Raw genomic sequence first — 26,781 nt, forward strand, 5'->3', positions numbered from 1 at the left:
AACATTTAAACATGAGATATTCCTTCTAACAAATTTTCAAGTGCACAGTACAGTATTATTTAACGATCGGGATTCTAGAACTTGTTCAGTTTGCGTAACTGAAGCTGAACAGCTCCCATCTCTCCCCACCCGACCCCCAGGCCTTGGCAACCACCATTCCATTCTCTGCTTCTAAGAGTTTTACTTTTTTAGAGACCTCATATAAGTGAAATCCTGTCCTTTTGTGGCTGGCTTATGTCACTTAGCTTAACGTCCTGCAGGTCTGTCCATATTGTTGCCTATGGAAGGACATCCTTCTTTTTTTAAATCTAAATAATATTCCTTTGTACATTTATACCATATTGCCTATCCTATTTTACAGGGTAGTTCTATTTTAATTTTTTTGAGGAACTGCCGTACAATTTTCTATAGCAGCTGAACCATATTACACTTCCACCAAGAGTATACAGTGATTCCAATTTCTCTACATCTTTTCCAACGCTTGTTATTTTTGTTTGTTTGGTGTTTTGGTTGTTTTTGTTGTTGTTGTTGGTGGTGGTGGTGGTGTTTTTTATAATAGCCATCCTCACAGGTATGAGGTGAGATCTCATTGTGGTTTGGATTTGTATGTCCCTGATGATTAGTGATGATGTTGAACATCTTCTCATACACTTTTTGGCCATTTGCCTTTGGAGAAATGTCCATGTAAGTCCTCTGCCCAGGATTAAATCAGATTACTTGTTTTTTGCTACTGAGTTACAGAAGTTCCTTATATTTTAGATATTAACCTGTTATCAAATATGGGGTTCTCAAATATTTTTCTGTATTTTGTAATTTGCTTTTTCCTTTTGTTGATTGTGACCTTTGCTGTGCAGAATCTTTTTATTTTTCTATTTTATTTTTTTAAGATTTTATTTATTTATTTGTCAGAGAGAGAGAGAGGGAGAGTGAGCACAAACAGGGGAGCAGCAGGCAGAGGGAGAAGCAGGCTCCCCGGTGAGCAAGGAGCCCGATGTGGGGCTCAGTCCCATAATCCCAGGATCATGACCTGAGCTGAAGGCAGCCTCTTAACCAACTGAACCACCCAGGTGTGCTTTTTAGGGTACAGAAGCTTTTCAGAGGGATATAGTCCTACTCACCTATTTTTACTTTTGTTGTTGTGCTTTTGGTATCATATCCAAGAAATCACTGCCAATCCAATGTCAAGATTTCCCCTTATTTATACCACATTTCTTCTAGGAGTTTTATAGTTTCAGGTCTTGCGTGTGTCTTTGGTCCATTTTGAGTTGATCTTTTTACGCACAGTGCAGGACAAAGGTCCAATTTCATTCTTTTGCCTGTGGGTGTCCAGCTTCCCAGCGCCATTTGTCGAAGAGACTGTCCTTTTCCCATTGTGTGTTCTTGGCTTCCTTGTGGAAGGTCCGTTGACAGCGTATGTGTGGGTCTATTTCTAGGCTTTCTGTCCTCTTCCGTTTGTCTGTGTATCTGTCTTTATGCCAATACCATACTGTTCTGATGACTGAAGCTTTGTAAAATATTTTGAAGTCAGGAAGTGAGATGCCTCCAGTCTTGTTCTTTCTCAAGATTGTTTTTGGCTATTTTTGTTGGTTCCACATGAATTTTGGAATTTTGTTTTTTCTATTCCTGTTTTAAAAGTGCCATTGGAGTTACTTCCAAATTGCTCAGAATAACTCACCCACGTGTTTACTAACTTGTCCAGTCTGTCAGCAGATCTGCAGCAGACCTCGCCTGCAAGCAGGTAGGTAGGTAACCACACCAACGGCTGCTGTCCACTGCTTTCAAGCTCAGAGTTAAGAGTTTGGTTTTCTTCGGGAATTCTCCTTGGTCCTTGAGGCCAGAGTGATGACACAAAAGAGCCAGCTGTCTCGGTGACTGTCGTGGGATAGAGACCTGTTTGTGAGAGGCATGTAGAGCTCTTTGTCTTATGGCTTCCCTCTGTCTTTTGAAACAACTTAGCACTCGCTTCTCCGAGGTACTCTAGTTTATCTGTAAATAATCTCTTCGGATTCTTATATGGTCAGATCACTTAGTAGGAGATGTTTCTCATTTCCTTACCTTTGCTTTTTATGGCTAGTACTTTCTTCTGTGAAACAATTAACATCAGTTAATACTGGCATTATTTGCTTACTTGTGTTTGCAATTTTTGTGTTTCTTTCAGCAGAATTGGCACCCACTTTTTTTCTTTTATTTGTATTTAATTTTATTTTTTTTGACTCTTCCAATATCATTGTTTATGCACCACACCCCATGCTCTGTGCAGTACGTGCCCTCCTTAATACCCACCACCAAGCTCACCCAACCCCACCCCCCTCCCCTCCAAAACCCTCAGTTTGTTTCTCAGAGTCCACAGTCTCCTGGCTTGTCACTGGCACCCCTTTAAGGTGACTAATGAAACTTTGCACAGGCAAAAGAGTCTTCAACAAATGAAGTGAATTGTTCTTAACTGTTTTTTCCTCCTTGTATCACTCAACAATTATGTATTGATCATATGTTATGTGCCAAATTCGGTACTAGGTACGGGAGATTCAGCTGTGACCAAACCAGCTGATACTTCTTTCCCCATGCATAGATCACCCCTAATGTTCTAGGGCATGGACCCATCAAGTGCAGAAGCCAATGTGTACAGCACATAGAATCTTCCCATGAGAGACAGTCACCGCTAACATAAATGTCACAAACGTAAATATGTCATGAGATGATTCTCCCTTAAGTTAATATGTGCACAGGCTTGAGATGTCATCTGATAAATTCTGTCTAATAAATATTATTTTTCTTCTGGCTTGAATTGCTGTATGAGTCAAAGCTATGCTTTTTGTTTCTAATCAGGAAGCACGTTTGCAAAGAAAATACCATATTTCTTATGATATTTTGGGCTCCAGTATGTGCCAACCACATTGTGATTTTTTTTTTAAGAATAGTGGTATTTCTGTATTTTAAAACTAAGCTGAAATGCGCTTTTTCCTGCCTCGCCTATAAATAAGTTCAGAGATTCTAAAGCAACAAATGTCATGTCTGATGTTCTTTGTAGGATTTACTAGTATCTTTCTCCTAACTATAGAGTTTATTGCTTAGCTCAGAATTTCTCCCTAAAACTATCTTGTCTCTGGAGCCACATTTCTGGAATCTTAAAGGATCAAACTAGCCCAACTCCATTCTTTAGGAGGTAGACTTGGTGTACTTATAACAACTTAGATCTGCAACAAGCAGATACAATGTATTGTTAGATCACTTCCCAAAAGGAAGTACACAGAGTTGGGATTTTTTTTGTAGCACAAATATGACACCTCTGCTTTACCCACCCCAACTCCCTTAAACATCATAAGGCATTAATGATGCCAATGGGCATGACGTTTCAGTAAGTTTAAAAAAAAAAATCTTTATGGAGTTGAATTCTTTTACTTAAAACCTTCATTTTTAAAAACTCAGTGGCATGAAATGTGTTACTGCTTCTTCTTCTTCTTCTTCTTTTTTAAAGATTTCATTTATTTGACAGATCACAAGTAGGCAGAGAGGCAGGCAGAGAGAGAGGAGGAAGCAGGCTCCCTGCTGAGCAGAGAGCCCGATGCAGGACTTGATCCCAGGACCCTGAGATCATGACCTGAGCCAAAGGCAGAGGCTTAACCCACTGAGACACCCAGGCGCCCCAGAAATGTATTGCTTCTATGAATGATTTTCACATAACATAATGATTTTTTAAAAAAAAACAAGGAAAAAAAAAAAAAACAAGGAGAGTTAAGTTTGATTAGCTGATCCTCAAAAATCCACTTAGCATTTAAGATCATCTTATGTCTGAGTTTCATTTCAGTTGTGATGTATACAAATATGTACATTCTGGTGTAGCAAATTATCTGAAATAGGGTTCTAACCAACTTTAATTTTTTTTTAATTAAGGTAATACAAAGTATTCAGTGACTTAACATTTATGTAGTTTCCTGAATTGAGAAAATCTCAAAAGTGATGCTTTCCTCTTCATTTTCTAAGGAGTGTAATTTGCAAAGCAGAATGTTTTAATTTTGGTTGAGTCAGATTTTTCCACTTTAATTTTATATTTAGTGCTTTTCATGTCCTAAGTAATAACCCCAAGGTTATACGGATGCTCCCCATTCCATTCCATTGATCTGTGTCTGTCTCTCAGCACCAAACTGTTGATTCTATTGTTATATATTAAGTCTTAATATCAGATAAAGTGATATTTCTACTTTAGTCTACTCTTTCCAGATTGTATTAACTATTCTCGGTCCTCTGCATTTCCATATATATTTTAGAATAAGCTTATCTTTGTCTCAGAATAAAAGACCCTTGTGGTGGACTTTGAAAAGAACTGCATTTGATCTATAGATCAACTTGGAGAGAATTAACGTCTTTGCTATGTTGATTCTGCCAGTGTATGAATACCGTGATTCTCCATGTATTTAGGTGCTCTTTTATTTCTTCTGTCAGTATTTAATAATTTTCAGCATTCAGATCCTTATTTTGTTAAATTTATACCCGAATATTTCCCTTTCTTTGTGACTATATATTATTATATTTTTAAATTCCAATTTCCGTGTGTTCATTATTAGTGTGTGGAAATGTGATTGATTTTTGTGTTTTGATCTAATGTGCTTGCAACCTTGCTGAACTTACTTAAGAGTCTAGGAATATATTTTATGGGTTCCTTGTATTTTCTATGTAGACAATCATATGCCGTCTGAAAGTAGAAATAGTTTTACTTCTCCCTCTTCCATGCTGTATGCCTTTTATTTCTTTTTCTTGCCTTAGTGCACTGGTTAAAACTTCAGGTTTTGTTGCGTATGGTGGTGAAAGTAAATATTACTTTAAAGTGTTATGTTAGCAGTAGGGTTTTTTGGTTTTGGTTTTTTTTTTTTTTTTTGGTTTTGGGTTTTTTTTTTTTTTTTTAAGATTCTAATTATCAAATTGTGGAAGAGTTCCCTCTGTTCCTAGTTTGCTGAGACTTTTTATCATGAATGGATGTTGTATTTTGTCAAATGTTTTTCCTGAGTCCACTGATATCATACAATTTTTTTTTGCATTCACCTTTTGAAATGGTGGATGAAATTGATTTTCAAATATTAAACCAGCCTTACGTACCCAGAATAACTCCCATTTGATCATGGTGTATTGTTCTTTTTCTGCATTTCAATATTAATTTAGCTGAGGATTACTTTTTTGGGGATATTTGTATCTGTGTTCATGAGAGATCTGGTCTGTAGTTTTCCAGATTTGTACTGTTTGGCTTTAGAGTCAGAGTAATACTGTCCTCATAAAATGAGTTGGGAAGTGTTCCTCCTCTTCTATTTTTCTGCAAGAGATTGTGTAAAAATTCCTCTTAGCTCTTCTTTAAATGTTTGATAGAATGCTCCAGTGAAATCATCTGAGCCTGGAAATTTCTTTTTTAATTACATAATCAGTTTCTTTAATAGTTATAAGACTATTCAGGCTGGATATTTGCTCTTGATTGAGTGTTGGTTGGTAGTTTGTAGTTTTCAAGGAATTCATCTATTCTCAGCTTACAAATTCATGATTATGAAGTTTTTCATAATATTCTTTTATTTTTAGTGGATTCAGGATCTGTCGTGACATCACTTGCTTCATTTCTTTCCCTCTGTTTATCTTTGTCAGTCTTGCTTGAGATGTATCGATTTTATTGATCTTTTTAGTACTAGTAAAATTTTCAATTTCATTGATTTCGTTATTATTTCTTCCCTCTGCTTGCTTTGGGTTTACTTTGCCTTTTGGGAAGGGTGGGGGGCGGTTAGAGTAGAAGCTCAGATTATTGATTTGAGACCTTTCCTTCTTTTTAACAAGCATTTAAGCACTCTAAATTTCTCTCTCAGCACTGTTTTACTATGTCTTAAAATTTTTGATATGTTGTATTTTCATTTTCATTCAGTTCATGTAAGTTTTTATATCCTTTGAGACTGCCTCTTTAATCCATGGGAAAGTAGTCATTTGACCCAAGAGTCAGAGGAGGTCAAAGAACTGTGTTATTTTATTTCCACATTTGGAGATTTTCCTGTTGTCTTTCTGTTACGGATTTCTAATTTGATTCCATTATGGACAGAAAATATGTTCTGTGATTTTTACTTACTTTAGACTTTCTGCATAAATTGTTTTTCATTCTCTGACTTCCTGATGGAAGCTCAAGTTATTGATTTTAGAGCTTTCTTCTTTTCTGATACATGTGTTTCATTTGCTACAAGCTTCCCTTTAATACTGCTTCTGCTGCATCCCACAATTTTTTGAACAGTTGTATTTCATTTTCACTCAATTCAAAATATTCTTCTAAAGATTATTTTATTTTTTAAGAGAGAGAGCACAAGCTGGGAGAGGGGCAGAGGGAGAGAAAGAAGCTCAAGCAGACTACACAGGACTCAATCTGATGACCCTGAGATCATGACTTGAGCCGAAATTAATAAGAGTTGGAGCCATGAGAAACTATGGACTCTGAAAAGCAATCTGAGGGTTTTGAAGGGGCGGGGGGTGGGAGGTTGGGGGACCAGGTGGTGGGTATTAGAGAGGGCACGGATTGCATGGAGCACTGGGTGTGGTGCAAAAACAAGGAATACTGTTATGCTGCAAATTTTAAAAAAAAAAATGTTGTTGGAAAGCGCACACACACACACAAACACAAAGAATTGGACACTTAACTGAGCCGCCCAGGTGCCCCTCAGTTCAAAACATTTTAGTTTCTCTGGAGACTGTTCTTTCACCCCTGTATTTTTTAGAATTTAATCATTTAATTTTCAAATATTTGGGGATTTTCTACCAGTCTTTCTATTATTGATTTCTAAATTCAATTCCAGTAGTGGTCTGAGAACAACGTTTGTATGATTTCTCTTCCTTTAAATTTTTTATGCTGTGATTTTATGTCCTAGAGTGTGGTCTATTTTGCTGAGTAATATTACACATGAGCTTGAGAAGAATATGTTATTTCTCTCTTGTTGGATAGTGTATCTATAAATGTCAGGTTCAGTTGATTAATGATGTTGAGTTCAACTGTATTTTCCCTTATTTTTTCTTCTTTCTGGATATATCAGTTACTTAAAGAGGGGTGTTGAAATCTCCAGCTCAAATAGTGTGTCTGTTTCTTCTTACAGTTCCATCATTTTGTGCCTCAAATGTTTTGATGCTCTGTTATTAGGTTCACACACATTTCACATTGTTAAATCTTTTTTGAGAATTAACACCTGTATTGTGATGTCATGTCCCTCCTTATGTCTGATACTTTTCCTTGTCCTGAAGTCCACTTCATCTGGAATTTATGAAACTCTTCCATCTTTCTTTTGATTAGTGTTAACATGCTTTATTTAACATTAGTGTTAACATGATTTATACTTCCCCCTCCCTTTACTCTTAACCTGTCCGCATCTGTATGTTTAACGTGGGTTTCTTGTACACAGCATATAGCTGGATCTCATTTTTCATCCACTGATGTATTTTCTTTTAATTGTTATAGTTAGACAGTTCAAATTTAAAGTGATTATTGATTTAGTTGGTTTAATATCTACTGTGTTTGTAGTTATTTTCTATTTTTTATATTTGTTTTTTCTTTTTCCACCCCCCCCCAAATTTTTTGCTTACTCTGGTTTTAATTGAGCATTTTACATGATTCCATTTTTACATGATTCCATGATTCCTCTCTTAGCATACCAATTCTACTCCTTTTTCAAAAATGTATAGTGGTTTCCTTAGAGTTTGCAATATACATTTTTTTTTTCACAAAAGCCCTTCTTCAAAGGATACTATATTCCTCAATGTGTAGTACAGGTGTCTTGTAACAGAATATTCCACATTCCTCTCTGTCATCCTTTAGGAAATTGCTGTTGTATATGTCACTATCCTATATCCTATATGTCACATATCCACTATGTGGTACTCATACTATATGTTGCTACCCTTATTACTTTAAGCAAATTATACTTTAGATAATTAGAAATTAGAAAAATAAAGTATTTTATGTTACCTTTATTTATTCCTTCTCTAGTAGGCTTCCTGGCTTTTTTAGAGCTGAGTTCTAACATATATTCTTTTCCTTCTCACCAAAGAACTCTTTCCAACCTTTCTTGCAAGGCGAGTCCGTCTGGCAGTGAATTTTCCTCGGTTATCAGTTAGTCTGAAAAACTCTTTATACTCTTTTCTTTTGAAGGATAATTTTACTGAGTATAGGATTCTAAGTTAGTGATTTTTTTCTTTGAGCATACTAAATATTTTACTCCATTCTTTTCTTGTTTGCATGAAATAAATCCACTGTAGTTCATATGCTTGTTCTTTCATAGGTAAGGATAATTTTATTGGGTATAGAATTCTAAGGTAGGTTTGTTTGTTTGTTTGTTTGTTTTTAGCACACTAATTATTTTACTCCACTCTTTTCTTGCTTGCATGGTTTCCAGTAAGGCCTCTGTAGTTCATATACTTGTCCTTCCATAGATAAGGGTTTTTTTTTTTCTCCTCTGATTTTTTGAAAATGTCCTTTTTTTTTTTCCCCCTAGTTTGACTATGATATGCCTATGTGTTATTTTGGGGTTATTTTGTTTTGTTTTTGATATTTATCCTGCTTGATGCTGTTACACTACTGGCTCTGTAACACATTTTGTGACGTTCTTCACCATCACTAGTTAAATTTCTTTTTATTTCTCTCCTTCTTCTCCTCTGAGAGGATAATTATGCAAATGTTGCACCTTCAGAAACTGTCCTCCAGATCATGGATTTTCTGCTCTATGTTTCAGAATTCCCTGTTAATACTAACATCTGTGTCATATCTGGCTCTGGTTCTGAAGTTTTCTATTCAACATGTGCTTTTTCTTGCCTTATGTCTAATTTTTTGTCGAAAGTGAGACATGTTGTATTGGGTAAAAAGAACTGAGGTAAATAGCCATTTAGTGTAAAATTTTATGTTAACCAAGCTCGGAGCTGGGCTGTGTCTTATATTTGCTGAAGGTGTAGGTGCCAGAGACTTCAAATGCAAAGTCTTTCAGTGTCCTTGTTTTAATTTCCTCACTTGACTTTGGGCTTCCCTGTGTAGTCCTCCTCAAAGAGTCAGCATCTTGCACTTGATTTATCTGTAATCCACTGTTCTTATGCTGGGAACCAGTTGCTCCAGTGCTAAGGTGTGAGGTAAAGAAGTGTTCTGAAATTTTGTGATTATATTTCAATATCCTAGTGGGCCTGCATATCTGGGCTGTGACTTTCACAAGCGTCTCTTGTGTCTCATAACTTGCTTTCCCCCTTTAGGTGAATTTGGTAGACTAGAGGGGGCTAGAATGGGAACAGTGCCCTTCTTCAGCTGGGAAAAGGCTCTGATAGACTCTTTTCCTCTGGAGAGCTGTCCTTTGTTCTGGAATGCTTGGGGCATGTTACACAATAACCGCTTCTTTCCTCCCCTTGACTGAGCTGCACGGGCATTTTTTTTTTTTTTTTTACATTTTCACCATTTTTTTACATTTTCAAACGCCTATAGCGTTTCTATAGGTAAAACCCAGGAATGTGTGGGACAATGCTAAGACTACAGCTCCAAGACTATCTGATTCCCAGGCTAGCCTACACTTAGCCACCAGCAGTTCTAGTGTGTTCTGTCCAGGTGAGCAGATCTCAGCTGTGACTCTCCAGATCCACTGGTCTCTCTAGACTTCGAAGTAGTTCTTTGCCCTACACCCTCAATTCCCTGGTGGCTGGAAGAAAAGTTGTTGATTTTCAATTTGTTCTGTTTGTTCCTGTATGAACAGGAATGACGATTGCTACACTCTTTATCAGGGATGAAACCACATGGGTCCTCTGTATAATTTTAGTTCTTTCCAATTTGTTGAATTATGTTTTAGAGTCAAGGATATAGTCTATCCTGGTGAATGTTCCATGGACATATGGGCGGGGGGAGTGTATTCTGCTGTTGTTGGGCGGAGTGTTCTATATACGTCGGTTAGATTCTTTGGTTCAATTGAGTTGTTCGGTTTTTCTGATTTTCTGTCTTTGCTGTCTTTGCTGATTTTCTGTCTACTAGTTCTGTCAGTTGCTGAGAATGGGATATTGAAGTTTGCACTCTAATTGTGGATTTGTCTATTTCTCCTCCCAGTGCCGTTATTTTTAAAACCGCTTTAATGAGATGATTCATATACCATACAATTCACCTGCTTAAAATATACAATTCAGCAGTTTTCACTATATTCATGGATATATGCAGCCAGCACCGTAGTCCACTGTAAATTATTTTTCTCACCCTATAAGAAACCTTGTACCCTTGAGCTATCACTCTGTATTCCCCTATACCCAGCACGAAGCAACTACTTACTTTGCCTCTACAGATCTCTCTGTCCTGATCCTTTGGCTAGGGAGAACAGGTTTTTCTTGGAGATTTTTTTTTTTCCCCCTGTGCCTCTTGGTGGTGCTGGGTTTCTACAAGCATCCTATCTAGTTATAGGAGGGGTAATAAGAAAACCTAGGGAACTCACCACTGCTGTGTTGCCTCTCAGGTCCCAAGGTTCCTAAGCTGTCCACCTTTTTTCTATTCTTCAGACCCTCCCTACACTTGTTTGTTGTTATGGCTGGTTCATTGTGTTTTAACTTAAGAGGAAGGACCTAAAAGGACTGGTCTCCTCCATCTTGGCAGAACCAAAAATCCCCACCCAAATACATTTTGCCCTGAAAATCCAAAGGGACCACAGTGTGTATCCATTTCTTCCTAGGGCAGTTCTAAATGTCACTCTTCTGAAACTTTACCAATGCAGCAAACCCCTGCCTTTTTGGAGAATTTGGAGGATTTCTCTCTCACCTCTAGTAGGCGTGTGTCCTATTAAGTATCAGGTGTGTGCACTGCTTCCCCTCATCGATGTGTAATTTTGGGTCTTGGTGAAGGAAATGCCTTCCTGGCTCTCCCGAAGGTCTTCAGGAGGTGGCTGAGCAAGTTGCACCACACTGGACCCCCTTCAAAGTCCCCATTTCTCTAAAGCTTTGATCTCTTCCCTCTAGAATGTACAGTGGGAGTTTCAGCATCGCTGCCCCCTTGACTATAGTCCTTTACTGACGCAGGGCTTATGTCAACCATTACAGGTGCTCGGGCTAACACTTAAATCCTGAGACATATGTGAACACTCTCGTCGGCCTGATCCAACCTTAGATTTAGTCTTGTTGGCGAATTTACTTAGAATCCATTTGCATGCTTGCTTCTCTGGCTCCTGCTAATAAAATTTGGCAAGATCCTGCAACTTCGTGTATGCTCTCTCCCCCATTAGCAGCCTTGCAATGAATTCTCTAGATCGTGCTGGGATTTTATACCCTTTGTGGCCTTAGAGACAGTGACTGGTGGTGGTGGTGGGTTCTGAAGAGACTAGGCATTTCCTTTTAAGGTGGCCCCCCCCGCCCCCCTCCCCCGATGAAGTCAGTGAAATGTTGTTAGGCAAGGAAATACTCATTGTGTCAGAAGGTAAGAAAGGCTGTTTCTGATGTGAAGAAATGTTTAGAGATATTAGAAGTTCAAGGTACTCAGCTTTGTGTCTGAACAGAGGTTTCAATTTCAAGTCTCACAGTCCTCCCCTTCCCAGCAAGCACCTTTACCTTAATATAAGAGACTCTGCATAAATGTACTCTTGCCTGGGTGCCATGGGTTCTGCACCCTGTATGTTCAGGCTTCAGATATGTCCTTCCTGTAGCTTCACAGAATAAGAATTCCTTTAGAGCCAACAGAAATGTTGATTCCCCACCTATGCCTTGAGTTTAGAGTTCAAGGCACATGCTTAATTGGGGGTGGGGCTGGAGATGGGGGATGGGGAGCCATCATCTTTAGCCATCAGAAGAAGCCATCTTATGCACAATCTCTGAACTCACTAGGATGCCATAGCCACTTGACCTCCCAGCGCCTTAGCCCGCCTTGGCAGTCTCCTCGAGTTATACTTTTGAGTGCTCGTGATGCCACACCACACTGCATATTAGCAGTGTCCCATTTTTCCCTAGTAAGAAGGTTGTTCATGCACTGGCCAACCCAATTCCAGAATTCCATCTGGATGTTTTCTTAGGCCCCTTCTTGTAACACTTACTAAATCAGTTGGGAAACTGGCTGGAAAACACACATTAAGAGGATTTTGAAGAGAAATGAATGGAGAGAGACTATTTGCAGAAGTTGAGGCAGGATTCAGAGCACCCACAAGGATGATAAAACCCCTGGAAACTTACAACAGTAGGAAGCTCTACCATCCTTATCCTTTAGGCCTGAAGGACAAGGGGGATCTGGAAGCTGCTAAGAACCAGAGCCAACAGAAGGGCTGCCCAGTAGGAGCTCTAGTCAGAGAGGTAGAGATGGAGTATAAATACTCAATCTTAACACAAAAGCAAAGAAAAAAAATCAGCAAAAATGGTCACAATCAAATTTTCCAGTACTCCGGAAATTAACAAAAGTCTTAGAGCAATCTGGTGTGCATTTACACACGAAAAGTGGCTGAAGCTCGCAACAGAGATCTTTGTGATGTGATAAAGTATCCTAGCCCCATCTTGTAGTCTTAACCTTGAAAATCAAGAATCTCCAATGACAGGTAAAACCAGCGTTCTGACAACAACTGAAAAGAGGTGGAAGGGAGCTAGGGCTTCTTCAAAGGTCCATCGCCAGAGAGCACTGTCATTGCCCTGATTTGGTGGTTCCCTGACAGCCTATCTTTTTTTGACTTCAGTCAAAGCTCACCAAAGCAAAAAGCCTCTTCCCTGGGGGTGTTTGTCAAAAATTATCAAACCAATTAGAGGCAACTGCTTAATGTCACAGCTGCCTGAGGCAGTGAAAAACTGTTGGGGCCAACAGTAGACTAACCCTAAAGCTGAAAAGGGGAATTGGGGAGATAAGGTTTCTGTAGGGGCTTTAAGAAGCACTCACATATCTCTGGGAGTCTGTTTGGCCACGTGCATGCATAGGGATGTAAACTCGCTCAGAAAAGACCTGAAAGGCCCTGAGCTCTGGCTGATTTTTGAGGCCCTTTGCAAGCAGGAAGCAAAAGCTGAGGCGGAGTGGGCATTACCTGGCTGATTGTTGAAGTGTTACTGGACTACAAGAAGGGCCACCTAGGGCAGCTTTATCCTCTGGTCTGCCAAACCTAGCTGGAAACCAGTTGGTAAGGGAATCCAGGACTAATCCAGAAATGTAAGACAAAAGTATCCACAGAGGTAGGTCTGGCTCTTGCCTCGAAGGCATTTACCAATCAAGATGAAAATGGTAGCAAAGCTTCTTTTGGAAGACTGTCAGAGCCCAGGGAAAAGTAAATAAAAACTTACAGAGAAACAAAATGACCAGTGGATGCCCGATACTTGGTGGGGAGCGGTTTGAAGAGGGGGGTGGCAGTTGGTTGAAAGGAAGACAAGAAACTTTGGAGAATAAAAAATATTTCATATATTGATTTTGGTGTTAAATAATTGTACTCAAATCTCATCCAACTGTGTATTTAAGGCAGGTGAATTTTCTTGTATGTTTATATGTTAATATACCTCAATTAACTAGTCTTGAAAAAGAGGAAGAAGAGAAAAATATTCAACTTTTCTCTCTCCCTGCACGTCATTGTCCTGCTATGCCTCTGCCTACCTAATTCAGTCCAAAAACCAGCCATCAGGCAGCTTTGGTGGTACGGTCTGTGGAGGCAACCTTCTTGGGCAACAGAGAAAAGCAAAGACTGGATTAGGGGGTGGGGAAACAAGATAATCAGCACAGCAGGTCTTTTAGAAACAACAGTAAATTATTCTCTCCTCACCAGAGGATAGTGCTGCTGGTGGGAAAACCAGGCCTCGTGTAGCTGGAGCTGTCCAGAGTGGGTCTGAGGGCTCAAGACTCAGATGCGAGTCTGAGATCTGATTCCTCTGCTCTGCAGGAAGAAGCCCCTCCAGTTTGTTTTCTTTCTTTCTTTCTTTTTCTTTTTTAAGATTTTATTTATTTATTTGACAGACAGAAACCATAAGTAGGCAGAGAGGCAGACAGAGCGAGAGGAGGAAGCAGGCTCCCTGGTAAGCAGAGAGCCCGATGTGGGGCTCGATCCCAGGACCCCGGGATCGTGACCTGAGCTGAAGGTAGAGGCTTTAACCTGCTGAGCCACCCAGGCGCCCCCCCCTTCCAGTTTTCTTACAGAGAGTCTGAAATTACCTCTTCAAACAATCCTGTGTGAATACACGCATAGGATAAAGTCCTTATCCCTTTTTTTTTTTTCAAAATTTCTTCAGCTAAATTGGTGATGTGTTCTGTGATGTGATTTTTATTATTTATTTATTTTTTAGAAAGATTTTATTTATTTATTTGACAGAGAGATCACAATTAGGCAGAGAGGCAGGCAGAGAGAGGGTGGGAGGCGGGCTCCCCGCTGAGCAGAGAGCCCGATGCGCAACTGGATCCCAGGACCCTGAGATCATGACCTGAGCTGAAGGCAGAGGCTTTAACCCACTGAGCCACACAGGCGCCCCTGTGACGTGATTTTTAATACTGTATTTCAAATTCTATTATTGCACTGTTGGTTCTAATAAGCAGGATTCAGACCATAACGTGGAAAAAGCTTATTTTTTCCCTTGAGCTGCTAAACTCGGGGGATATTGTGTCACTTGAAAACCACTAATAAAACGAGTGCTTGCATCCCTCACCTGATTCCAGAGCTCAGTTTTAAAAGGTTGCGTGGTGGCTTTTTTGGCCAGGCCTCATTCTTGACTTTTACAAAGAAAAAGACAGCCCCCCATGGAAAGAATCCAGAGACTTTAATCTTGAACTCACAGTGTTCTCTCCCTTTCTTCCCCTTCCAGGAGGACAACAGTGAGCTTCGTGGCTTACTGCTGCTCCACCCAGTGTCTGCAGACTTTTGACCTACTGAGCTGATAAACACCGAGAGCCCCAGGAGCCCTGCCAGCCTGACACCGCGGCCGCCTGCAGAGCGCACCCTGTTTGTGTCCAGCCTGGCGGAACAGGCCCTCACATCCTGTCCTGTGCCATGCTGCGGGGGGAGCTGCCGAACTCTCTGGAAATGTCATGATGGAGCTTCTGAGCTGAAATGCCTTCACCCTACCCCCCCCACCCCACGTTGGAATATATCCTACCCCAAATTAAGGACCCTTTGTCTTCCGTGTTTTTCTTTTCACGTGAGTGTGTCTCATAAGCAAACTATTTGGTGTGATGTGCCTCCCCAGGTCTTGAAAGCCAAGTTCCTGTTGCTTGAAGAACTTTAAGTTGATAACAGAGTGAAATGAACTTTTGAACTCATGTACCTTCAAGATACTTTTATTCTTTGCCTTTCCTTTTTGTACCCAGGGAACTGTTTCCTCCCAGAAATTATTCTCCATATTTTTAACCTAAGTTCTGCAAACCCTTCAGGCCATCATACTATTGAATAACAGGCACGGGGAGGGGGCCGGAGTGGGGGCGAGCACACCAGAGTTGGCAGCGAAGTCAGACTCCAGTGGAGGCCCTGCTAGGGTCCTAGCATACACCCTCCAGAAAGTTACAACCCGGTTTATAAGTTTTGCAGCACACTAAGAGAACTTTGTGAGGGATTTTAAATGTAAAACTGCAGATGATAAATGAAATACACTCTGATTTTGAAAGGCTATTTCGAAATGATTTTTTTTATATGAGTTTGAGGAATATTTGAGGCTTTAAGAGATCTGATCTTCTTTCCAGATTTAAACATTTTCAGGCTAAAGAGAAAGAGAGAGATAAAACACGTCAAAATATGTCCTCCAGTGATTCTTGCTAGATGGGCTTATGATTAAATTTATATTAACTTTGAAATACTGTTGTTACATATGAAAAACAGGACCCAGCTACTGGTGCTCCTGGGTTTTTGCCAGGTGATTCTAAGTACAACCTGTGCCCATTTATTTAAATACCTGGTGTATTAGATTCTCTTCATTTTGACCCTAGATTTCTTATGTACTTAACACACTATTGTTCAGATACCACTGAGGAAATACAGAAAAAATTGCGGGCGCAAATTCAGCCCTGGACTTTTGGGGGAAAAAAAAAACCCATAAATGGAAAGTCTGTGAGATGATTCTCTGACAGAAGAAGCGCTCTTAATGGAAGAGCCACATATTTGCTCTTCCTTTGAAAGGAGAGCATTTGAATGTGGCTTTCCTGCCAGATGTTCTTCGGGTTGCTGCGATGCGATTCTTTTTTAATTTTAATTATACAGAGTTTTCTCTAGCGCAGAACTAAAAGGGGAACCAAGAAGACTTACTTGGTAGGAAAATTATTTCCAAAAAATTTCAGTCTTGTCAAAAACTTGGTCTCTGGAATTTTATTAGCTGCCCTAAATCTGTAATGCTAAGCTCTCGCAGTGCTAAAAATCCTACACGGTTCCTGACGAATGTGTGATCTTTTCAGTCACACCACCTGCTGCCCGGAAAGCACACTCTCTCCCCGTGGAACGGTGAAGACAGAACGTTACCGTGTGTTCCCACTGCATTTCCACTGTTCTTCCTTCCTCTCGTCCCTTTCATAACTTGGCCTGGTCAGCCCTCACATTTCAAAGGCTTTTAGTATAATAGGAACTGAAGATCTGTATCAAAATATAACACTTCTTTCATCCTTTGGAATAATTGAAGTTTTAGCGTAACCTCTGCATGTATATAAGTTGGCCGCAGGGAAATGCGGCAGGAAACTTCACAAATGTGATTCGGGCCCAAGTGGCCGCTGCCTCCCATTTAAGCGATGGTAAATATCACAACATCATTCTATTTCGACCTCTGCGATCCTGTGTCTTCAAACGGAGCTCTGGAAGGTGATCACCGGACGCTCGGGATGCTTGATGAGATAAGGATATGTGCTACTTCTGTCTTGTCTTAACTTGCTGGAAATTTTACAGAGACACTTAAGCAAGCGGAGCATCCTCTGTGCCGAACAGTGTGCGGCCACCAACATTTTAGGGCAGTCTCAATCCTAAACCTCGGGGCGGCGCCCAGCCTAACTGATGAGAAATGGAATTAGTAATCTGGCTTCCTTGGTGCTGTTGATGATGAAAAATTTTGTACCGCTGTCACCGACGTCATTCTTAACCCTCTGATACGCTAACGGAACGTTGTAGACTGGAGAAAATTGGCCCACGGGTTATGTCTTTGAATGGAGTCCGGAGCTTCGCAGAAAACTCTAAAGTTAGTATATGTGTGTTTTCTTAAGTAACGGGTATACTAGGTAGAGAAATACTTTATGCAATTATAGGAATGCAAAAAAAAAAAAAAAAGTGACTTGGAAACTACAGTCTGCTCGGGTAAAGTTGACCGGAGTAATCTGAGGTGTGGCTCCATGCGGAGCTCAGACTCATAACCCCGGATCAAAACCTGATCGGAGATTGAGTCAGATGCTTAACCAACTAAGCCACCCAGGGGCCCCTTCATGGTAAGTCTTTAAATCTAGGCTACCCTAATGGGTATAGGTCTTCTTATGACATAGGGCAAAGGAGGTCACCATTTTAGGTGGAGTACCCTATCAGTGTTCTTCAAAATGCCTAAGTGTTGTCATCCCCAAATCCTTGATTACATAATATAGTGTGAATGAAATGTTGAAACTTCAGTGAATAAAATACATATTTTGAGCACACTTTAAGAACTTTTTAAGATGGACAGTACACAGAAGAGCGCTGGCTGGTGGACAGTCCACTCTGGTTAATAAAGAAGAGTGATGCCCTCCTCTTCCAGAAGAGAAAGGTACACATTCAGTACCTTGGTCAACGTACTTACCGCTCACTAAAACCTTCCACACCTGGCTTATCTGGCTAACTTCACGTGCATCTCACTTCTCTTCCACATTTGGGTTTACGAATTGAAATGTTTACAGTCAGAAATAAAGACTTCACCATCAGTTAGCTATGAGGCTTGGCATATGGTTTTCTCTGGGGACTTTTTGTAATCTCTGGGGACTTTTGAAAGCCGGTTTTAAAAATTATTAGGAGTAAAATTAGGTTTTTCTTTCCTGAATTGAAAAATCAGACATTTTTTATCTTTACTGCAGAAAGCTTGAAATGATGCATTACTGCATTACTTCAGCAGAAGTCAAAACATTTTTATTCAGGTGATTTATAAACATGGATTCCCAACTGGGCCAACACTAATGCAACCTGATGTAATTAAATATTGAGATGTAAATTCGCTTCACAGACTTGTAAACACACTCTTTTGAGGAATCTTATTTAAAAATGTAACCTTACATAACCCTGGCCATTTTACTATGCTTTATTATTTTTGTAGTTTCCACTGACTTCTGCTTACTCCTAATGAGGCTCTCCTACATTTCTCCAGGAATTTAGTGAATATCTTGCTTGCCTCCTCTTAAACAAAGGGATTTTTTTTTATAAAGTCTGTATTTTTGGAAAATAGCTCTATGTCTATCTACAGATCATTCAAGTCCCACTGTCCCTACCCAGAAAGCACCTCCCTGTGTCATCAGCTAATAGAGCTGAATGTAATGCCAGTGTCTCTGAAAAGGAGACTAATCATAGCTCAGTGACTGTTACCCTTGGTCGGGAAAAGAGGCTGCTTTACAGCCTAAGATGTTCTCTTTGAAGCATGACTATATGGTCTCTTGTACTTTGCAGACAGAAAAGTACTGGCTGTCCAGTGTGGTGGCTGGGCAGAAGGTACAGCATTTAGAGATCATTTCTATATGTAATTAAGAGACTTGCAAGGAATGACTAGTGGTTTTTTGTTGTTTTGTTTTGTATTTTCCCAACTCACCTTACAGTAGAGTGTAGAGTATCCTTGCTACCTGTGTTAAAGAATATCAGGTTTTGGGGCGCCTGGGTGGCTCAGTCGTTAAGCATCTGCCTTTGGCTCAGGTCACGATCCCGGGGTCCTGGGATCGAGCCCTCACATCGGGCTCCCTGCTCAGCGGGAAGCCTGCTTCTCCCTCTCCCACTCCCCCTGCTTGTGTTCCTTCTCTCACTGTCTCTTTCTCTCAAAAAATAAAATCTTAAAAAATATATATGTATATCAGGTTTTGTTTCTTATAGAATTTTTGAGACTAATAATCCATGGTCTGTCTATCTATCTTCTATCTATCTTCCTTTTTTTTTTTTTTTTTTTGCATAATGAAAGGATTTTTTAAAACTCTGCATCTGTCTACTGCAAAACTATGGCAACATTCACTTGGACTGTGGACATTTTCTAAAATTCATATTGTATCCACTTTGGTTCTCACAGCTATTTCTGTTTATAGAATAGTTGAGCTTGAATCATGTGGATGCCTAGAAATGTTGATGATGGTGGCTTCATTGTTTTAGGCAGATTCATTTTGTTAAAAATAAAAGGGCATTAAATGCTTAAAGCCAGCAAAAATGATGGAGTAAGGACCTCCAAAAATTCTCCCCTCCATAAAAACAAGAAGGAAATTGTCAAAACATGTCAGAATCAACTTTTTTTCAGAACTCTGGAAATTAACCAAAGGATTACAGCAATCCATGGAATATTTATTCAAGAGAAATAGCTGAATCTCAGTAAAAACTGTAAGCTTTATGACATTCTAATTTGCCCGGTTTGCATCCCACCCCTCAACTCTACTGTATCCTTGAAAACCAACAATCTACAATCAATGTAGAATCACCTGCATAGAAGCCACTGGAGGGGACAGACGGTGGTTAGAGCTCCTTCAAAGCTTCATTCCCAGGGAATTGTCATTATTTAACTTGTCTGGTGACTCCCTGAAAGATCTCACTTGCAAGGCTGTCTTTATTTTGCCTGATCAAAGCTTGCTGGGTATGAAAAGCCTCTTCCACAGGGACCTTTATTTAAAAAAAAAAAAGAAGATCAGAAGCAGGGCACCTGGGTGGCTCAGTTGGTTAAGCATCTGCTGTTGGCTCAGATCATGATACAAGGATCCTGGGATTGAGCCCCACATCAGGCTCTCTGCACAGTGGGAGCCTGCTTCTCCCTCTCCCTCTACCTGCCACGCCCCCTGCTTTTGCTCTCACACCTGCTGTCTCTCTGTCAAATAAATAAATAAAATCTTAAAAAGAGAATACATCAGAGGCAGTTGTGGCTGCCTGAAGCAGTGGAAAGCCATCAGAGCAAATGCTAAGCTAACCAAAAACTTAAAAGGAAAAGCTAAGGAAAGATATATCCATAACAGCTTTGAAAAATCTGATATTCTCATGAATTTGGATGGTAATGTTCATGCATAGGGCTCTGCACAAGCCAAAGACTGTATGCCTCAGGAAAGGCCTGAGAACATCCTAAATTCTCACCTGAGGTTTGAGCATCTATACAAGCATTAAGTGAAGCCCAAGTGTACCTTCCTGGCTGAATGTCGAAGGGTGTCCCAACATGCACACAGAGCCCTTGACAAAGACTAGGGGGATTATTGGTTTCGGGTTTCAATCATTAGGTCACCACAAAACCACCTGAGTGAAACATAAGTGACCACTGTGAAAAATATAGATTTTACAGAAATGAGTCCCTATACTAACAAACCCAGCAACTTCATCAAATCCTTGGCAAAAGAGTAAGCAAATCTAATTTTCAGAGTTACCCCATTATTATTTAAAATATCCAGGAAAAAAAAAAGAAACACGCAAAGAAACAAGAAACTATGTTCCATACACAAGGGTAAAAGTAGTTAATAAACTGCCCGAGGACCTCCAGACATTGGACTTTGTAAACAAAAACCGTAGCCAACTATTCTAAATATGATTAAGTAGCTCAAGTGTGTAAGTGATGTCTCACAAAATAGAAAATATCAATGAAAAGAAATTATAAAAAAGAACCAAACAAATTCTAGCATTGAGATATAATAACTGAAATGAAAAATTTCTGAGAGGAGCTCAGCATCAGATTTGAGCAGGCAGAAGAAAGAATCTGCAAACTTGAATATAGGTCAATTGATATTATCCCGTGTGATGAACAGAAATTTTAAAAGAATGAAGAAGGGCACCTGCGTGGCTCAGTTGGTTAAGCAGTTGCCTTCGGATCAGGTCGTGATCCCAGAGTTCTAAGATTGGATTCCCCTGCTGGACTCCCTGCTCTGCAGGGAGCCTGCTTCTCCCTTTGACCCTCCCCTCTCTCATGCTCGAGAGAGAGAGACAGAGAGAGAGAGAGAGAATGAAGAAAAATGAATGGAGCCTTATAGGCCCATGAGATACCATCAAATGTACCAACACATATAATGGGAGTCCCATCAAGGAAGAAGAGAAAGATGCAGAATATATGAAAAAAAAAATGACTAAAGACTTCAAAATGTAGTGGAAAACATTAATTTACATGCCCAAGAAACTCAGTGAATTCCAAATAGGATAAACCCAAGAGATCCATGCCTGGACATATAATCACACTGTCAAAAGATAAAGACATGGAGAGAATCTTGAAAGTAGCAAGAGAAAAGATATGTATGGGGGATTCTCATCAGAAATGAGGCAGAAGGCAGTGGGATGATATACTCAAAGTACTAAAGTACATGACTACCAAATAATGCTATATCTTTATTTGCTGCTGTATCAACAAAGATATCTTTCAAAAATGGAAAAATTAGGACATTCCCACATAAACAAAAACAGAATTCATCATTAGCAAGCCTGCCCTACAAAAAAGTAATGAGAGTCCTTCCAGCTGAAATGAAAGGATAGTAGACAAAAACTCAAATCCACATGAAGAAATAAAAAGCACTAATACAGGTATTAGTATTACATAGGTAAATATAAAATACAGCAGAAGTGCATTTTTTGTTTGTAACTTTTTTCTCTGATTTAAGATAACTGCAAATATATAGATAGATAGATAGATTGATAGATAAGCAGATGGATAGATAGAGATGCCTGTTGATGGGCACAAAGTGAAAAAACACAAAATATGTATCATAATACCAGTATAAAGGAAAGGGGAGAGAACAAGCCTATATAAGAACAAAATCTGTGTAAACTACTTAAAGTAAGCTGATGTTAATCCAAACTAGATTGTTATACATTAAGATGTTAGTTGTAATACTCAAGGAAACCACTAAGAAAATAACTAAAGAATATATAGCAAAAGATACAACAATGGAGTTAACGTGATATGCTAGAAAATATCAACAAACACAACAGAAGGCATGGAAGTAATGGAGGAATAGAGGAACAAAAAGATATAAGACACAATATAGAAAAAGAAATAGCAAAATAGCAGACTAAATCCTACCTTATCAGTAGTTCCATGAAATGTAAATGGATCAAGCCACTCCAGTTGAAAAACAAAGATGGCCGAACACATAAAAATCATAATCCAATTAAATGCTGCCTATAGGAGACGTGCTTTTGTCAATGACACAACTAGATTGAAAGTAAAAGGATGGAAAAAGATCTACCATGGAAACTAAAAGATGGAGTGGGTATATTAATATCAGACAAAATAGGCTTGAAGACAAAAATTGTTACTAGAGACCATCATTACATAATGATAAAAGGATCAATCCATTAAGAAGTAATTATGCACACATATGCACCTAACCACAGAGCTCCAAATACATGAAGCAAAAATTGATAAAATCGAAGGGAAAAATAGACAATTCAATAATGCCATTTGGAGACTTCAGTGCCTCATTTGCAGCAATGGAGAGAACAATTAGACAGGAAGTCAACAAAGAATTAAAAGACTTGAACAACAATTCAGCCAGGTAAGACTAACAGACATCTGTAGGGCATTATACTCAACAACAGTAAAATGCACACTCTTTTAAAGTGCACATAGAACATTCCTTGGAGTAAATCATATGTTAGGTCATTAAACAAACTTAATATTTTTATTAGGATTTAAACTCATACAAAGTATGTTCTCTGACCACAATAGAATGGAATTAGAAATAAATAGAAGAAGGAAATTTGGGAAATTCACAAGTATGTGAATATTAAACAATGCATTCCTGATTGAACCAATGGATCAAAGAAGAAATCACAAAGGAAATTAGAAAATTCCTTAAGATTAATGAAACTAAAAATACAACATATATCAAAACATCTGGGATCTAGCTAGAGCCACACTTAAAGGGTAAAATATAGCTATAAATGCCTATGTTTACAAAACAGTGGTCTTAGAAGAAGAATGTAAGCTGCAACCTCAAGAAACTAGAAAAAAATAGCAAACTAAACCTAAAGGAAGCAGAACAAAGGAATATTACAGATTTTAGTAAAAATACATGAAATAAAGAGAAAAGAAAAAAACAGAGAAAATTAAAACCAAAACTTGAATATAAGAATAAATAAAAGAACAAAGTTGGTTCTTAGAAAAAAAAATTCTACAAAGTGGAAATTCCCTTAGGGGTGCATGGGAGGCTCAGTTAGTTAAGCATCTGACTCTTGATTTCCCTTCAAGTCAGGATCTCAGGGTCATAAGATCCAGCCCCACATTGGGTTATGCATTCAGCAGGGAGTTTGTTTGAGATTTTCTTTCTTCCTCTGCCTCTACTCTTTCTCTCACTTGTGCTCTCTCTCTCAATAAATAAATAAATAAATAAAATTTTAAAATCTTAAAAAATAAGAAAAAAAGGAAATGCCTTTAGCTAGACAAGAAAAAAATAAAGAAGACTCCAATTACTAAAATTAGGAATGAAAGATTACTGCCAGCCCTTTAAAAATAAAAGAATTATAAGGGAATTTGTATGCCAACAACTTAGCAAATTCAGATGAAATAAAGAAATTTATACAAAGACACAAACCACCAAACTGACTCAAGAAGAAAAAAACAATTAAATAGATAGAAAAAAGAGATCAAATTAGTAATCAAAAAGGTTCCAATAAAGAAAGGTCTGAGAATGAATATATCCTCACTGATGAGTTCTATAAAACATTTGAAAAATAGTTAACACCAGTAATTCACAAACTCTTAATAAAAAATAATGTATAACACTGCATTAGTAGAATGAAGAACAAAAACAACATGATTATCTCAATAGATGCAGAAAAAAAATTTGATATTTGATGAATGTTTTAACATTTAAATATTTAACTAAAACTAGAAGGGAAATTCCTCAACCTGGTAAATGACACCTGTGAGAACCCCACAGCTAACATATTGGTGGCAAAAATGTTGCAAGCTTTCACCCTGGTATCAACAACAAAACAAAGCGTCCTCTCTCACCACTTTTATTCGTCTTTGTAATACAGCCTCTACCCCAGGCAATAGGCAAGAAGAAATATAAAATCCAGCTTGGAAACAAAGAATTAAAACTGCATTTTCAGATGACATGATCTTGTATGTAGAAAACCATAAGGAATACACACACACACACACACAATTAGACCTAATAAAAGTTCAACAGGATACACAGAATTAACATATGAAAGTTAATTGATTTTTATACATTAACAATGAACAATCTAAAAAGGAAATGAAGGAAATTAAATTATATTTACATTAGTAAGTAAAAAGAATAAAATACTTAAGAATAAAGAAGTATGAGACTTACCCACTGCAAGCTACAAAGCATCACTGAAAAAATTAAAAACCTGAATAAATGTAAAGAAATGCTATGTTCATGGATAGGGAAACTGCCATATTGTTAGGACAGTACCTCCCAGATTAATCCACAGATTCAGTGCAAATCCCTATCAAAATACCAGCTACATTTTTTGCAGAAATGAATTAAGCTGGCCCTAAAATGCATATGGAAATACAAAAGAGCCAGAACAGCCAAAATAATCTTGAAAAGAGGAACAAATGTGTCAGACACACACTTCCCAATTTCAAAACCTCCTACACAGTTACATTAAGACTACGTGATCCTGGCATAAAGATAGACATGAACATCAATGGAATAAAATTGAGAATCTACAGAAACTATCACATTTATTGTTAATTTATTTTTTACAAGAATGTCAAGACAACTCGATGAGGAAACAATTTTTTTAACAAATGATGCTAGAATAACTGGATATCCACATGCAAAAGAATCAAACGGGACCATTACCACATACCACCTGCAAAAATTAACTCAAAGTGATTATAGAACCAAATATAATAGCTAAAATAAAAAACTCTTAGAAGAAACCATAGGTATAAATCTTCATGATGTTAGACTAAGCAGATTTCTTAGCTATGACACCAAAAGCATAAGCAACCAAAGAAAAAAATAAATTATACTTCATCAGGATTAATAACTTTTGTTACTCAAAGGACACTTTTAAAGAATGAAAAACCCCCACAGAATGGGAACTATTATTTCAAATCATATATCTGATAAGGGCCTAGTATATAAAGAAGTCTAACAACTCAACAATACAAAAAACTCCAAATAAAAATTGGGTAAAAGATTAGAATAAGTATTCCTCCAAAAAAGGTATCTCGGTGTCCAATAACCACATGAAAGATGTTCAATATCATTAGTCATTAGGGACACACAAGTCAAAATCACAATGAGATACCACTTCACACCCACTAGTATAAACAAAAGGGTGGCCAGTAACAAGGGTTGCCAAGGACATGGAGTGACTGAAACCTAATTGCTGGTGGAGATTATCAACTGTACAGGGCTGACTCAGTTGTTTTGGAAAACAGATTGTCCGTTCCTCAAAAGGTTAAACACACAATTACCTTGTGACCCAGCAATTCCACTCCTAGGTACCTAAGATTTTGAAAATATACATCCACACAAAAACTTGTCCATAGATGTTTATAGTCACAAGAGCCAAAAAAGGAGGAAGAACTCAAATGCCCATGGATGAACGGACCAATGAATACCATGGGGTCCGTCCATATAAGGAAACGTTACCAGCCCTGAAAAGGAATGAAGTACTCACACATGCCAGAACCATGGCCGAACCTTGAAAATGGGACAAAAGCCAGACACAAAAGGCCATATATTGCATATTGTATGTTTCCATTCATATGAAATGGTCAGAACAAGCACATTCATAGAAACCAAGTAGATGAAGGGGTGATGGGGGTGAGGGGAGGGAGGGAGGGGTGCTGACTGCTCATGGCTGTGTGCTTTCTTTTTGGGCTGATGAAAATGATCTGGAGTTAGTGGTTATGGTTGAACAACTTTGTGAGTATACAAACTAAAAGCTGCGGAGACTTACGTTTGAAAGGGGTGGATTTTATGGTATGTGAATTTTATTTCAACTTTATTTTGAAATATTCACGCATGGGTGTGCAAGGGGGTGGGGGTTGGAGGGGCAGAGGGAGAGGGAGAATCTTCAAGCAGACTCACAACCCTGAGACCATGACCTGAGCAGAAATCAGGAGTCCTGACCCTTAACCGACTGGGCCACCCAAGCACCCTGAATTATATCTCAATTATAAAATCAAAGACGGTGATGCAACTTTGCATATCTGTTGATAAACTATTTTGGACAGACCAACAATCCTTCCAGAAGCCATGTATGGGAGCTGCAGTCACCGTGGCTGTGAAAGGGATGAAAACAGCGTTAACAACGTATCACGTTTTTAGAGTCCGTCCTCACCGGTTCACACCAGCATCAGGCCACTGCTGCAGTAATGAAAAAATTCCAGTTGGTAAGCTTTCCGACTCACTTAATTCGTTGATCAACCACCATTCCAACACCAGCCTCTCAGACCAAAGCCCATTGTAAGTAAGACACCATGAAATTAATGTGTTTGAAAATACAATCACGCGGAAAATTCTGTAAAGTACTAGGAGGTCCTATTTGCTTTTTTCCTAGTTTGCAGTGCTGCCTCGGTACCATTCTTTACCTCTAACAGAAATGTACGGGGAAGTATTCTTTTCTAAAGGTCTTACCTTTTAAACATAGTTATTAAATATTTGTGTTTATTTTATCAGGTAGTCCAAAAATACCTTCATCCAAAGCTGTTCATAATTCTCTGAAACTGATAAAAGGCACTGTTAGATTTATTGGCCAAATAACTACCCCT

General features: G+C 38.7%; 1 protein-coding gene and 1 long non-coding RNA gene across 5 annotated transcripts in view; one reads left to right on the forward strand and one right to left on the reverse strand.

Annotated features, from left to right (window-relative positions):
- LRRC28 (leucine rich repeat containing 28) overlaps positions 1-15,046 on the forward strand; it is a 157,470-nt gene extending 142,424 nt beyond the window's left edge. For all 4 annotated transcript variants that reach the window (XM_004759820.3, XM_004759821.3, XM_013060096.2 and 1 more), the window contains one exon: positions 14,746-15,046. In XM_004759820.3, the coding sequence (XP_004759877.1) occupies positions 14,746-14,818 (73 nt within the window). In that variant the 3' untranslated portion in view covers positions 14,819-15,046. The remainder of the gene's footprint in view (positions 1-14,745) is intronic.
- A 486-nt stretch (positions 15,047-15,532) lies between these two features.
- On the reverse strand, positions 15,533-24,584 carry LOC101684455. The gene is made up of 3 exons (XR_199997.3): positions 24,356-24,584; positions 19,532-19,709; positions 15,533-15,633 (listed from the first exon to the last, which is right to left on the reverse strand). It is a non-coding gene; the product is annotated as an uncharacterized LOC101684455 (long non-coding RNA).
- Between the last annotated feature and the right edge of the window lie 2,197 nt (positions 24,585-26,781).

The sequence above is a fragment of the Mustela putorius genome, unplaced genomic scaffold, assembly GCF_011764305.1.
Source record: "Mustela putorius furo isolate JIRA1106 unplaced genomic scaffold, ASM1176430v1.1 tig00003972_pilon_pilon_pilon, whole genome shotgun sequence".
In the NCBI taxonomy this organism is placed as follows: Eukaryota; Metazoa; Chordata; class Mammalia; order Carnivora; family Mustelidae; genus Mustela; species Mustela putorius.